The sequence below is a fragment of the Saccostrea echinata genome, unplaced genomic scaffold (genome assembly GCF_033153115.1).
Source record: "Saccostrea echinata isolate AGI-Se365-2 ecotype Australia unplaced genomic scaffold, CSIRO_AGI_Sech_v1 ptg000052l, whole genome shotgun sequence".
Lineage (NCBI taxonomy): Eukaryota > Metazoa > Mollusca > Bivalvia > Ostreida > Ostreidae > Saccostrea > Saccostrea echinata.
Window position 1 is genome coordinate 15,163,736 of NW_026889801.1, and position 14,327 is coordinate 15,178,062.

Here is a 14,327-nt window from a genome sequence, read left to right on the forward strand (position 1 = left end):
TTATGCCGAAACACAATTTCGTGTAGACCTTTTGACAATATCTTATGAAGTATATTAATGAGAAACAGCTAGGAAACAGTGAAACAATTTATGACCCTCAGATGTCAACACAAGGAACAGTTTTGCTCTTGATTTAAATTTTTAAGATAACAGAGGCTAAATAGAACAGAAACATCATCAAACTAATCCTGTAGTGCTTGCTGTCACTTTCTTTTACCAAAAAAAAAAAAAAAAGAAAGAAAGAAAGAAAGAAACAATCGAAAAACAACAAAATGACACAGTCAAAAAATTACATTTGTATATAAAAACAATAGGAGCATACAGCCTGTGCTTTTGATTAAATTTTGGTAGATAACAGATGCCGTGTTCATTGGAAACATTTAACATTGGTAAGACTTATGTCTCATGCTGCTATCCCACAGAAACTCATGGCATCTTGACAGATTTAATTAGGGTTTAAGGCCCTTAACTGAATCAAAGATAAAGTAAGCGAAATTTGTGAAAATTAACATAGGAGACTCCACCCCTTGCACTTTGTAACACTCCATTTTGGAGTTTTCATCCTCCACATTTTACAACAAGCCATTGGAAATGCCCGTAGCTAAAATTATGATATTCTCAACCTGAACATTCAAATTAAATGTACTCGGTAATTATTCAATTTATGTACTAGAACGAAACAGCTATTGTACGTATAAACATGTATTTTAAAAGAAGTATTTTGCCTTGTATGAATTGAAATGATTTCTGTATAATAGTCCCATTCTCGTAACATTACAGCAAGAGGTAACATATATCAAGGATACATTTGCATATATATACTAACATTGCATACTAATATTGCATTTAAAGGTCCTATCTAGATCCCTCTCCCCATGTTTAAGTTCATTTCATTTTATAAATGCATGGAAGGGCAAGCTTGTCATTCTTTTTGAAATTGAGCAGATTTATTAATAAATTTTAAGCTTTACATACAAATCAAAATTTAAAGACAATTATACTTTTCCCATAGACCTCAGTCATGGAAAATAGTAATCCATAAGCTTGAAACTTGAACACCTCTGTGCGTGTCTGGAACCAGTGCGTTATCGATTTAACACATACAGAGTCGGATGAGAAGACACGTTTATCAAATAAAATAACAGTTTAAATAATCTGGGGTAAACAAGACTCCAGACTGTATTTCCTTTGAAAAGGATAACAACTCGTGAATAACGATTTCAAACTTTTACCCTGCAGGTGTGGTACACCTTGTCTATATGTATGGTTTTCAAAGCCTAATCTGGTAGTTAACTTGATTATTTTTAAAGAATATATTAAATAAATTTCCCCTTTAGTTATGTTTTACTATATAGTATATCTCGTTAGCTAGAAAAAAAAATATTGAAATTGCTTAATTTACTTTTCTTCTCCAAATTTACAATAAGAGCCAACAATGCTATATTTCAAAGTTACAAACAAAGCTAACACATGCTATATAGCTAAATCAGGACATAGTATAATGAACCTTACTAACATTTTTATTCTCGTTTGAAGCATACAATTTTATTTTATGAACATTATTTTAACATGAACATCCAAACAAGGAAAGAACGATAAGTTATCATATACGATAAATAACTATATCTACGTGTAATTACAGTATCAAAGCTTTTACTATAGTAAATCAAAGTATTTTCCCTATGAGTTTCAATTTGTTATATTTTATTTTTCTCCAGTTCTGACATGCAAATATTAAACATCAATTAAAAGTTCTAATATTTACATTATTGGTAGGGAATTTATGAAAATATTAAGGCTTTAATTCTCAAGCAAAGTTCAAGAGTAAAGTTTCCTAGTAAATCAAAATATTAGAGTGTTTACTCTGGTTAACTTTAGTAAATGTGTGTTAGGGATTATTCAGTTCAGTGCCCTATGCTTTACAAGTAAGTTTTTCTGTAGATGATCTTGATGAATGAAATAAGAAAAATGCTTACTTGTATGTGTGATTTGAATTTTGGTAGGAGGAAAACTGGAATAAATTTGTAATAATAAAAAAAAAAAGAAACTCTCATTTTTCAAAAAAATATTAATTAATAGTGGTTTTCAATATTTCTTGAATATTGACTGCAAAGATTATCATATACCCTACTAAAATTGCTGATGTACAAATTATAGTGAATGAAACAAATGCTTAATGATTAATTGATTGTATATTTTTTATGTCCTGTTCGAGAATTTTTCACTCATATAGAGATGACACCATATACATGTATCAGTGAAGGTCTTCAAATCTTGACCTTTACACGGCACTCAGGGCCATTGAGCAGTGAGGGATCTTTATCGTGCCAACGCCTGCCGTCTCATGGGGCCTCCGTTCTTAAGGTCTCATTCGAAGGATCCGTAAGTTTCACTTCAAAGTGCCGAGCGCATGGCGAAGGAACAGGTGCTACCCATTTTTTTTATCGACTTAGGTCAGTCGCGGCAGAGATTCGAACTCACGACCTCTCGATCATGTAGCAAGCGCTCTACCGACTGAGCTACCGTGAACAGTCAACTGCATAATTAGACAATTATTTTTACTATGCAACAGAAAACCGTTGCCAACAACAACTGTTTATTTTTATCCCAGGTTCTGAAAGACAGTGCTAAACATATAAATACATGTACACTGTAACCTTTTTTTCAGGAGGCACTCTTTCTGTATTATTTAAAATACATTGCTTGTCACTTGTAGACATTTCAATTGACATAGTAGATATGTGACTATGGGGAGACAATACTTGTAAAAATAAGTTACGTCTATTGAACTGTTTCCATATCTCATTAAATATACCATAGAAAACGTCAGCCTATACGAACACATTGATACAGGTTTCCTACGAAACTGTTCTGCCTTTTTCTCTTGTATACTGCAAGAACTATATGATGAATAAAATGATGTTACATATTGCACTAAAATTCCATCATGAAGCATCTCCGTTGGACAAGGCCTGGAGTGCTTCTTGCTCCATGCATGAAGATTGCCCTGTAAATTAAGATTTCAAAAAATATCAAATATGCTAAATATTGTAAAGAATAAAGTCAAAATTGTATACTTTAAAAAAATCTTAATTAAATTATTCTTATAAATGTACATAGTTGTACCTGCTTTTCTTCTTCTTTTTGTATATTTGAGTAGGAATATCACAGTTCCTAACAATATTGTAAGGAATACAATGATGCATACACACATTTTAATTACTTCTAAGCTGCAAAATACAATAATGAATATTTTTGAAATTATAAATAAATAAATAAAATTTATAAATAAAATAAATAAATAAATACAATCTATAATTAATCGTTGGGATTCTGAGATTCGATCATTTGACAAAAACGCATTCACATCCGGATATATGCTGAAAAATGGTACATTTAACACTTATATTTGCAGTAGTGACTGAATCATAACAAATTTTGTGTATTATTGTTTTTCACCAATGGAATTTTTTTTCTAAACCTCAGCGGTATTAAATGGATGGTTTGAACTCGTCGACTACTTATGAAGATCACTCTGAAGTTATGTCAACTGTGTATGATTAAATGATGAATTTTTGGTCATGTGACGAACCAATATCTATTTACAGTGATAACCTTGCTCATTTTAATTTTGTAAAAGGGGTGGAGCAAATGTAAGTTTTATAGCATAATTTACAATTTCTAACAGTCGCCCGCGTGGCGCAGTGGTTAGGGCGTCTGCTCTAGAGTCGCGGCGTAAGGAGTTGAATCTTACGTCGCGGGTTCGAATCCCACTGTGGGACGTGGAGACCGGTCCTTCGGATGAGACTGTATAAACCGAGGTCCCGTGTCTCAGTAGGTGCTGGCACGAAAAAGATCCCTCACTGCTCAATGGCCGTAAGTGCCGAGTATAAGACAAAATTTGCAGCTCTCCATCGGCAAGTGGTGGCGTCTCCATATGAGTGAAAAAATTATCGAAAGGGACGTTAAACAACATACAAACAAAAAAAAAAAACAATTTCTAACAAACATGTGCCTACATAATTATCATATCTGTAAATGCCAATGGAAATATTATACTCACGATCCCAATTCCTTTTCCTCCTGCATCCCTACATCGATTGCTAAAGCAGTTTTGTTCACGTTTGATTTATGGAATCCAGGTGCTTGGCTTCTGTCGTTTAACTTTCTCAGAGAAACACATCCTGGATCTAAAACGAGAGAGCATTGATTTTTGTCTGAAGTGATAGACATTTTGTCTGATAACTTATAATGAAAATGATTCATATTTATAATTTCCATTGGACAATAATTTAACTTTTATAATCCATAAGTAGAACAATACATTTAAAGGACATCCATGACTTGTATCTGCTGGGGCAAGGCATTGAAAAATTTTTACAATCTGCATTATAGTTGTCTTGTATTCGTTCTCCTTGAAAATTGTACTCTGGACAAAATCCTGTTAAAAAGAAGAATAAAAACAAAATGAATTAATTAAACGAAGTGCTGTTCAAATCCTTTTCAAAGCATTTAAGTCTTAACAAAAAATACACACTTTAAGTCGTAAAAATTCTTGTCACTTACTTGTAACCAATACTATAATTACTAGATAAAAATGAATTGATTGATTGATTGAATGTTGTTTGCCGTCCTATTCGAGAATATTTCACTCATATAGAAAGTCAAGGGCTTCAAATTTAGACCTATACTTGGCACTCAGGGCCATTAAGTAGTGAGAGTTCTTTATAGTGCCAACACCTATCGTGACAAGGGACCTCGGTTTTTAAGGTCTCATCCGAACGACCCCTGACTTGCACTTCTAATGTCTGGTGTTTGGCAAAGGAACAGTCACTTCCTATATACATGTATGATTACGACTTAGATTTGACAGGGCGCGGCGAAAGAGAATCGAAACCGAGCCTCCAGATCCCGAAGCGAACGCCCTACAACTAAGCTACTGTGACCGGTAGGAAGAAATAAAATAATATATATATTACGAATTTTTTTTTATCAATTTAAAACATTGAAATCTTACTGCGCAGTACTTACCCAAAAGATATAAACCAGGTGCACACACTTCAATGGTTTGATTCATGAAAGCATTTGCAACACAGTGGTATCTAAAATTCTCTGGGCTGGTACAGTTCTGGGGAATACTTGAACAGTTTTTCCTTTCTGCGGCTTCCATCCATGACTTTTCTGTACTAGGACATTTAGTAAAGGACAGGGTTATTTTCGTTGCGGGACAATTCTGGAACGCCGTTGTCTGGAAAATACATGTACATGTTTACCATATATTACACACACATTGTTAATAAATAGAATAGATATAAAAATGCCTAGTGATAAATAAAAAAAAATTAACAACACAAAATTTTGCTATGAAAAAGAAACAAAAATTAAAAAAAAAATAAAAATAAAAATAAAGCACTAGATTAAGCATGGAAGGCAGAATAATTTACAGAACCTATTGATGTAAAAGTGAAAAAAAAAATAGTTTAGAATGCTTAAAAATCTAAACAGAAAAAAATATGACGTAAGTTAAAACAACATTCCCCAATAACAGACATTCTGTCTTGTGATTGGGTCAATCCCTGTCAACATTGACAAGATATATGTTGTTTAGCGAATTTAAGGGGGATGGAGCAAATTGATAAAAAAGAAACAATGATCCTGGAGAGCTTAAAATTCTAACACCATAGGATATCAGTCCAGAAGTCCCTATTGTTTAAAAAATTTAAGAAATTTAAGAAATTAACAATGTTTAAATACATAGTCAGAGATAAAAATGATTGTAGATCACTGAAGAAAATGAGGTATCAGTAAAGCAGATATTTAAAAGGCAGCAGAAATAAATATAAAGTAAACTATGAAATAAAGCTATGATATGACGATCAGATATACATTCACATTACTGCATGTTCTTTAAATAATTATTCCAAATTAACCCACTGTAATACAATACCTAAATTTTGCTTTCATTGTATTTTAAGATTTACATTACTTCACTTCAGTCTGGGTGACAAAAAATAACGAATTCGTCAAACTTTCGAAACTTCCAATCATTAAGAAATTTATGTTTTCAACTAGTTATTTACATTCGAAAAGGTTGATAATTTTTATTAAATTCCTTCCAATAAAAGCACTTTATTCAGAATCTTTCCGTGAAATATCTCTTTTTCCAAGCCACGTTAATTAATCATTGTTAAATGCTCTTCAATATATTCTATTAACCGATGCGTTTATATAAGACTTTGCTTAAATGTAAGCAAATCTATAATTATTTCTGAATCATATTTGTCACATTATTTTAAATGAAAACTAGTATCAATGGAAAATAATTGTAGGGACCCTGTATACATGTAAATCTATTGCCAAAATATCAGTATTATCCCGTATGACGTATGCACTCTTGACATTAGTAAACAGACGTATATTACAAATTCTAAATAACTTTTTCTGTTGATAATCCCAGATCAAAATCTTCTTATCTTTTACTGAATAAATGCTCTTGTAATTGATTGAACTTACAAATCAGGTAAGACATTAGTATACATGTACCATGTAGTATTGACTCTGAAAAAAAAAATCCCCTTTTCTAAATATAGATTAATCTACTTGGCTGAAATGTGCATCTTTCATATCTAACCATGAAACTAAAAAAATGATCAAGATATAAGGATTTCTTTTTTATTAGAATAAAATTATCTCAGTAGAAAACAGCAAAAAGATTCTAACATTTTCAATATTATATTTATGATATGAAGAACCAAATACAAAATTAAATAGATAAGATGGGGAATGCTTATCAATCAGCAGTACATAATGAAGAAAAAAAATAATAACAATAACATAAGAATATATAAATAATATTAATAAGTTGCATGAAATATGAGACATAAATCTTTAATATTATGAAATCTCCATGCATTTTGTTCCCCCTTTTCTAAATTTAGATTCACACTAATTTTCCTAAATTCTTTCAGAAAAAAAAATTTCTATAAAATTCTTGGATGTGGACCGTAACCTTTATATAATCAAATGTATAATTCACATAAAGTGCTTTTCTCTACTATTTTATGGTGGCTGTTAAAGTAGAAAAAAAATATTTAAAATGAAACGCATGAACATCTTTTAATACAATATCGGTACAAAATTTGCTTCTATACTTTTTAGAATTGAATTGTTACTCATAGAAGAAAGAAAAGAAATGATAATAAACTTACAGATATAGTCTCAAGAAGTAAAACGAGCAGAAATAAATCGAGAGTGTCCATGGCGGTTTTGCACGTTTAAGATAGTGTATCGAGTATACTGCATTTTATTAAATACCAGATATACATGAGCATAAAAAGGGAATAAGATTATCACGTGTACCGACGTGATACGAAAAAATATCAGTTGTATTTATTTTTCTCGATGATAGTTAGATGAAATCAAGTACATAATTTTTAGCTTTACTGGTCAGAGATCAGAAGAGCTTATGCGTGCGTCCTCCGTCTGTCGGTCTGTCTGTCTATTTCAATTCATTTTTTAACGCTACTTCTTCTACAGATTTGATCCCAATTTCATACGACATGGTACACAAGTATACTATTCTATGGTACATAATTCTCTATATCGGGTTTTGATTTCAACAAACGGTGTTGCCATAGCTCTTTCAAAACGCTACTTAACCTACTGTTTTTGTCCATTTTCAATAAGACTTGGTACACTAATAGACTATACTAAGATACTTAATACTGAATTTCGGTTTCTTTTTTAACAAAATATATTGCCATAGTTAATAAAAAATCTTTCAAAATGAGTCTCCTCCTCTGTTTTGGTCTGATTATACTTTAAAACGAATAAACAATATTAAAATAAACATTTTATTAGGAAAAAATATCGCTGAAGTGTATTTTTTTTTTTTTTTTTTGACTTACATAGTTGAAAAACCAATCTTGATACATGAAAGATACAAATTTTAACATTCTTCAAATTCCTACCGGAATTAAACGGAAGTATGGTTTGAATATGGAATTCAATATAATAATTTCGCATGCTTGCTTGGCAATTTTATGTTGTAATTATACATTATTATATCACCAAAATGACACAGCTTTATGATGTCACATTTCTGCCACTACTTGTCAGATATACATGCCGACTTGTCAGATGTTTATGCAAGTTGACTTGTTCGGTAACTATGTCAACTTGTCAGATAGTTTTGTTGACTTATCAGATAAAAATCATCACCACCAGGAACTCGGTATTTTGCTATTACAGCACGTTAAAGCCTTTAACTGAAATTTACTTGTCATCATAATATCTTACAAGTCGGAATAATTTTCAGATATGTAGCCTTGTCAGATAATGATGTTAACTTGTGAATATTATGTCGACTTGCCAGAATTATGTCGACTTTTCAGATAATATATAGAATTGTCAGATCTTTATGCTGACTTGTCAGATCTTAATGTTGGCTTATCAGATACCGGCAAGTGTAATCTGGTTCCCCTTAAAAATAGAAAATGCAATAACTCCCTCAAAAACCATTGAAGCGGAACAAAATGCAAATTTGATCTATAACTAATCAGGATAAAGTCACATACCAAAAATCAGCTCAATATCTGCAAGCGTTCAGAAAAAAATTGCAGAAAACCCTTAAAATCAAAGAAGCGGAATGGAATGCCAACTTAATCTGTAACTTATTAAGATACATTCATGTATCAAAAATCAGCTCAATATCTGCAAGTGTTTAGGAAATAAGTTCGGAAAACCAAGTGGGATAGAGTGACAGACAGACAGAGGGACAGACAGACGGACAGCTAAACCGCTAGACAGACAGACAGACAGGCAGACGGACGGACAGACGCAGAGTAACCCTATAGTCCCCTCCGTTTCACCGGTAGGGGACTAAATATATGTCGTAAACTGATGGCCTAAACTGGGCACAGACTCATTCTCATGTTGAATTTTTAAACACGTGAATAACAAAGTGACTTAAGATCTGACAAGTCGACATAATTATCTGACAAGCGGGTTTGGGGCAGAAATATGCCACCATTCAGCTTTACTGCATGTAACTCATTAAATACATCGTACCTGGAAATCCCCTCATATAAATATAGACAAGCATGTCAATATCTTAGATAATATAATATGTAATGTATCTTACATGTGTCTTAGTATCGCAAATAACTAAAACAATCATTTAAAAAAAAAACAGATACAATGTAAAAGGTATATTATTTCTCTTTCATGCCTGCTTATGTTTTTTTTAATTGCTAACGACATATATAATAAATAAATGTCCAAATATAAACAAAAGTAATTGAAAGAGTTTGTGACAGTGTGCTGGAAATATTTATGGGCTCTGGACTTATATTGTGAATGTATTTTTGGAACCAACATATTTATTTGTGCGTACTTTTTGGTCCGATGAAAAGGGTTCCTTGACAAATTAGTTAATATCATATTACAATCTGCTATGATATACATGTATACCCTTAGTACATGCACTTATGTATGCCTCTCCTTTCCCTTCCGGGGTATGAATGTGGAGCAAACATTTTTTAAAATCGAAGCAATACATATTTACACTAGCAAATGAATGTTCATTCAAAATCAATGATTATTGATAAACGTTTTCAATAGATACATACAATGTACATTTACCATGTAGGATTGACCATTTTCATAAACGCATAGAAAAATGTTCAAAATGGAGAGGACTTGAGTTGTGGAGAGGAGACGTTCCAGTAAAGTTTGTTCTTGAAATGCGTGAAATAAAATACCCTTTCTAACAATAATGTCGTGAAAATATTGCTAAAAAAATTAACTAAGTACCTTTAGCAGCAAAATTTTAGAAATTTTTTTTTTTAACTCTAAATATAATTACTACCTGTAACGTTCCTAGATAAAATGTATTTTCATGATATTTACATTTATATTAACTTACCGACAACATGTTAAAAATTGGCAATAGAGATATAAAGGCTACGAAAATATTCTTTGGAATGCCCATCTTTTCCTGAAACAAACAAAATGTAATTAATTGTCTTAATAAATAATTCTTAGGAAGAATTCTTCAACGAATAAATTCTACACCATTGTTTATTCCTACCTTTCAGAAAATTACAAGAAGGTTGGAAATACCCGTAGCTAAAAATATGAACAAATCAAATTAGTCATTTATCATTTAATTTATGCAACTAGTACGATAAAGCTACTGGGAGTATATGCACGTATTTCAAAAGAAGTATTGCGCTATGCGTCAATTCAAATGATCTCTGTAACAATTTCCTTTTCTTGTAAAATTATCACAAACGGTAATGCATATTAAGGATACATTTGTACATAACTATATACTAAAATTGCATTTGAAGTTCTTTTATCTAGACCCTCTTCCCCAGCTTTAAGTTCATTTTATCTTTCTAAACGTTAATATGTGCATTTTAAAATAGATTTTCAGAAGAAAGAGGTTTAAAGGTCTACTATAATTAACTGACAAGCATAAGGTCACCCCTTCTTACTTTCCTGTACTGGAAGCAAGGAGTAAGTACGTGAAAAGGCAGCAATGCGAGAGAGCTATAAAACGTGGGTATGACGGTGCGACCTAAAAATGAGAGGGGGTCATGCAATGAAGCGACAATGCCAGGAAGCACGGCAAGCAGCAACATTGCAAGGATGACGTTTTCTGCCTTTGGTATTACATAATACGTGTGAAAAGTTGTTCGCAAAATTATGATAAATACACGATTTGAGGACAGAAAACTATAAATGCAAAGAAAAGTTTAAGCTGACATTCTTCTTTAATTAACCAAAGTTATAGAATGTTAAAGCCTAAACATACACTGTACGAAAATCAAATTGTGAAGAAAAGTTGACTTTTCATACAACACTTAGAATTTAACAATGATCCGTACTCTTTAAACTTCATACTTCTTTGCCTGGTTTTGAAGTAATGCGTTATCGATTAAACATAGAGTCGAGAAAAAGTTTAAATGATCTGGGGTAGACAATGAGTTATACACGTACGCCAAATGCTTATTAAAAGGAATACAACTCGTAAATAAATATTTCAAAATTTTACCTTGCAGGAGTGGTACACCTTGGTTATTGGTGGAGTTTCAAATTTATAACGATGATTAAAGGGGCCTGGACACAGTTGCATTGATGTTTTGTTTAAAATTAAATTTTTTTTTTAGTTTTTTAAAGAATAAAACAAATTCAGTTTAATTAAAATTCTTTAAATTCAGTGAAAGCGACATTCTTCATAACATAATGTCAAACATCAGAGTTTGTAAAAATGGACACAGCTCTAGCTGTTATTGTTGTTGTTTACTTTTAATCATTTTTTTTCCATTTGCAAAATTGTTTTCTCATCACTGAACACGAACTAGCAACACTGGTGTGTTGGTTTTGCTTTCTTACAATTTTTCTCTGAATTCTCTGGATTTCATTTTAATATACATGTATTTCATTCATACACAACAAATTTTTGTTTTGCTTTAATAATAAGGACGTATTCTACCTCGTAAAAGTTAAGGATGTGTGTCAATCAAACGCGTCCCAAAATCCGTGGTTTTAATTAATTTTCAGATGAAAGAAGTTTCTTATCACGTTTTATAATACTGTAAAATCACATTTTTTCGTGGGGTCAAATTTTCGTGCTTTGAGCAAAAACTATAGGTTCATGAGGATTTGATTTTGTGGATGAACAATTTTGGGTATAATTATGTAAATGGCATTTCTGTTCATTTCGTGTTGGACCTGAATTATTGGGTGTCTTCATAGCTGGAAAAAAAAAAAACAACAAACAAACAAACAAACAAAACAAAAAAAAAACAAACAAACAAACAAACAAACAAACAAAAATTAAACCCCACGAAAATTAGTAATTTCACAGTATATCCGTTTGAAATCTTCGCGCAGCATTCGACATCGATCCCGATGCAAATTATGTCACTTCATTTCGTACAATATTACCTAACTAACACACTAACAAACAATCACAAACAAGCGCGTTACTATATCTCCCCCAACTCCGTTGCAAAGGGATAATAATTGAGCTTACAAATTCAACCCGCATATGACTCATTGCTAAAATAAAACTAAGTTATTTCGTTGGTTCAATTTTTTAACTTTTTTCGTAGATTAAGTGGCTGCATAATTCTGCTGAAATTGGCTTGGTGAGTAAGATGTAAACGATGAATGTGATTAACAAGAAGCCACAAGGAGAAACATAAAGCCAAGTTAATATATACTATTGCCAATCATTTTATGAGAGCTTGAAAGTCGATACAGATTTCAAACTTCATTTTTAGGAAATTGTTTCCATTAATTATGTTAAAATCATAACTTTATAAATTATCTATACTAAATGCGTGTGCAAAAACATGTATATTTTTTATCGATACAATCCTAATTCTTTTACTTTGAAAGCTGAATCAGTTTATTAAATATTTAAAATGCGAATGCAAAGCAGTCATTAATTTTTTTTTTCCATTTATAAAAGAAAGAATGAGATACTAACATAAGAAATTGAATCAAACTAAAACCGAAAGTGTTCCGTCTACTTCCTTAGTCATCTGTGGATAGGCAAAATGTCTGTACTTTGTTCAGTGAAATCAACTTTAAATTAATATATAATTATGTGGTAATAAATTTTCATTCACAGGATGAAAATTTTCTATTCAGTTAACTGAAAGTTTGCTGAAAGGTGACTGAATGGCAGAGCTCTGTCATACAGTCACCTTTCAGATCTTTCAGTGACCATTCAGTTGACTGAAAGGTGGAGTTTCATCCTGTGACTGTTATCTTCCACTTGAAACGTCATGTGTAATTTAATGTAAAAAGGCAAGGATAACGATCTTAAGCAAAGCAATTTGAATGCTTTTTGAATGATAGTAATGATAATCAAAATGAAAAAGAAATTCAGAGTAATTGTAATTTAATGCATTACATTTAAACATTTAATGCATAAATGCATTACATTTAATACATAACATTTAAAGTAATTGATCTTAGGTCTGGCAGTTATACAATAATAATTATTTACATAATATCATTTTGATAACAAAGAGATATGAACACTGTGCATTGTGAACACGGGGTCCTTTGGATGAAAACATATAAACAGTCTCCCGTCTCGAAGTAGGTGCAGTCCTCCACCGGCAAGTCGTGGCGTCTTATAAAGTACCAACCAACCAAACAAACAAAATTTAATGATGCATTACTTACGAATGCATTAAAGTGTGTTGTATCATTGGGTCGTATTTTGTCTGACATAATCATCCCGATTGTCATGCTGTTGTTTTCATTACAAATTTGACAAATGATTATTTCGTCTACCAGATCAAAACATAAGAATCACAGCGAGTTTAACGGTCGACAGAGAATGCTAAGTCCTTTGAGGCACCAGATCTCTCTTTTGCAATTTCCAGTTGTCTGTGTTTTATGTCCTATTTAAAAAATTGTATTGATTCCAGGTTTTTAAAAGACGGATCACTGTTCGTTATCTTCACCTTTTTCATAACATATAAGGACTGCTCATCATGGAGTAAGGACTTATAAGTGTATAATGATAAGAAATAAAAAATATATATATATATATTGAAATTGCACATTGTGCATAGATATGATTTGCAGAACAGATACATTCTTACGGTGCTTAAATACAATGGCATGTGGATCTTCAACTACATTATACATTGAAAAATAAGGATAACGAACAGTAATCAAACTTAAAAGACCATTGGAATAATACGAATTGGAAGCAGGGCGAATATCGACGTTTAAAGCACTTTAGGTAGGATCAGGTATTATAAGGGTGTGAGCATCCCCTGTCGACCGGTCACACCCACCATGTGCTACTTGCCATTATCAAGTAAACGTAAAAAAGCTTGCAATTACAATGTCACAATGAAATACAAATCTTCAACACATAAAAATATACAGTATCTAAAGCTTTAAAATTACTGTTAAAAGGCATTTTATCTTCAATACAATGTTTAATTCCTTGACGATTATGACACATAAAAATGTTAATTTATTCTAGTTTTGGTCGGACTTCCATAATGGTTTTTGACCTTTTTCAAACTGAAATGTTATAATTTTGACTCACTCGCATCATTCTTGAAGTCTGGCTAATTTTGCATTTCTAAAAAATTAAAAGAATGTATTAAGTAAACATGATTTTCACCGCAGGAAAGTATGGTATTAAGTCATTGTTCACTCAGAATTGAAGAGAAATCGCACTCAAGTTAAATAAGCATTTGCCATATATGTACATGATATACTCTAACGCATAAATGTTGTGATTTCAATGATCCGAAATAAATTCCTAAACTAAACCAAGA

The 14,327-nt window shown here is 31.7% G+C and overlaps 1 protein-coding gene across 1 annotated transcript; it reads right to left on the reverse strand.

The window, feature by feature from the left end:
• Nucleotides 1-4,059: 4,059 nt before the first annotated feature.
• Nucleotides 4,060-7,261, reverse strand: LOC133204237 (uncharacterized). Its single transcript, XM_061339979.1, has 4 exons — nt 7,209-7,261; nt 5,032-5,248; nt 4,325-4,441; nt 4,060-4,190 (listed from the first exon to the last, which is right to left on the reverse strand). Exons 1-4 carry the CDS (start codon nt 7,257-7,259, stop codon nt 4,060-4,062), a joined length of 516 nt encoding a protein of 171 aa, XP_061195963.1. The 5' UTR covers nt 7,260-7,261.
• Nucleotides 7,262-14,327: the final 7,066 nt, after the last annotated feature.

What these genes read in the sequence shown, in the direction of transcription:
- LOC133204237 (XM_061339979.1), bottom strand. Translation starts at nt 7,259, where the DNA reads ATGGACACTCTCGATTTATTTCTGCTCGTTTTACTTCTTGAGACTATA. An exon ending in TACTTCTTGAGACTATATCT is followed by an intron (nt 5,249 to 7,208) that starts GTAAGTTTATTA and finishes TGTATTTTCCAG; the next exon opens with ACAACGGCGTTCCAGAATTG. An exon ending in GTCATGGATGTCCTTTAAAT is followed by an intron (nt 4,191 to 4,324) that starts GTATTGTTCTAC and finishes CTCTCGTTTTAG; the next exon opens with ATCCAGGATGTGTTTCTCTG.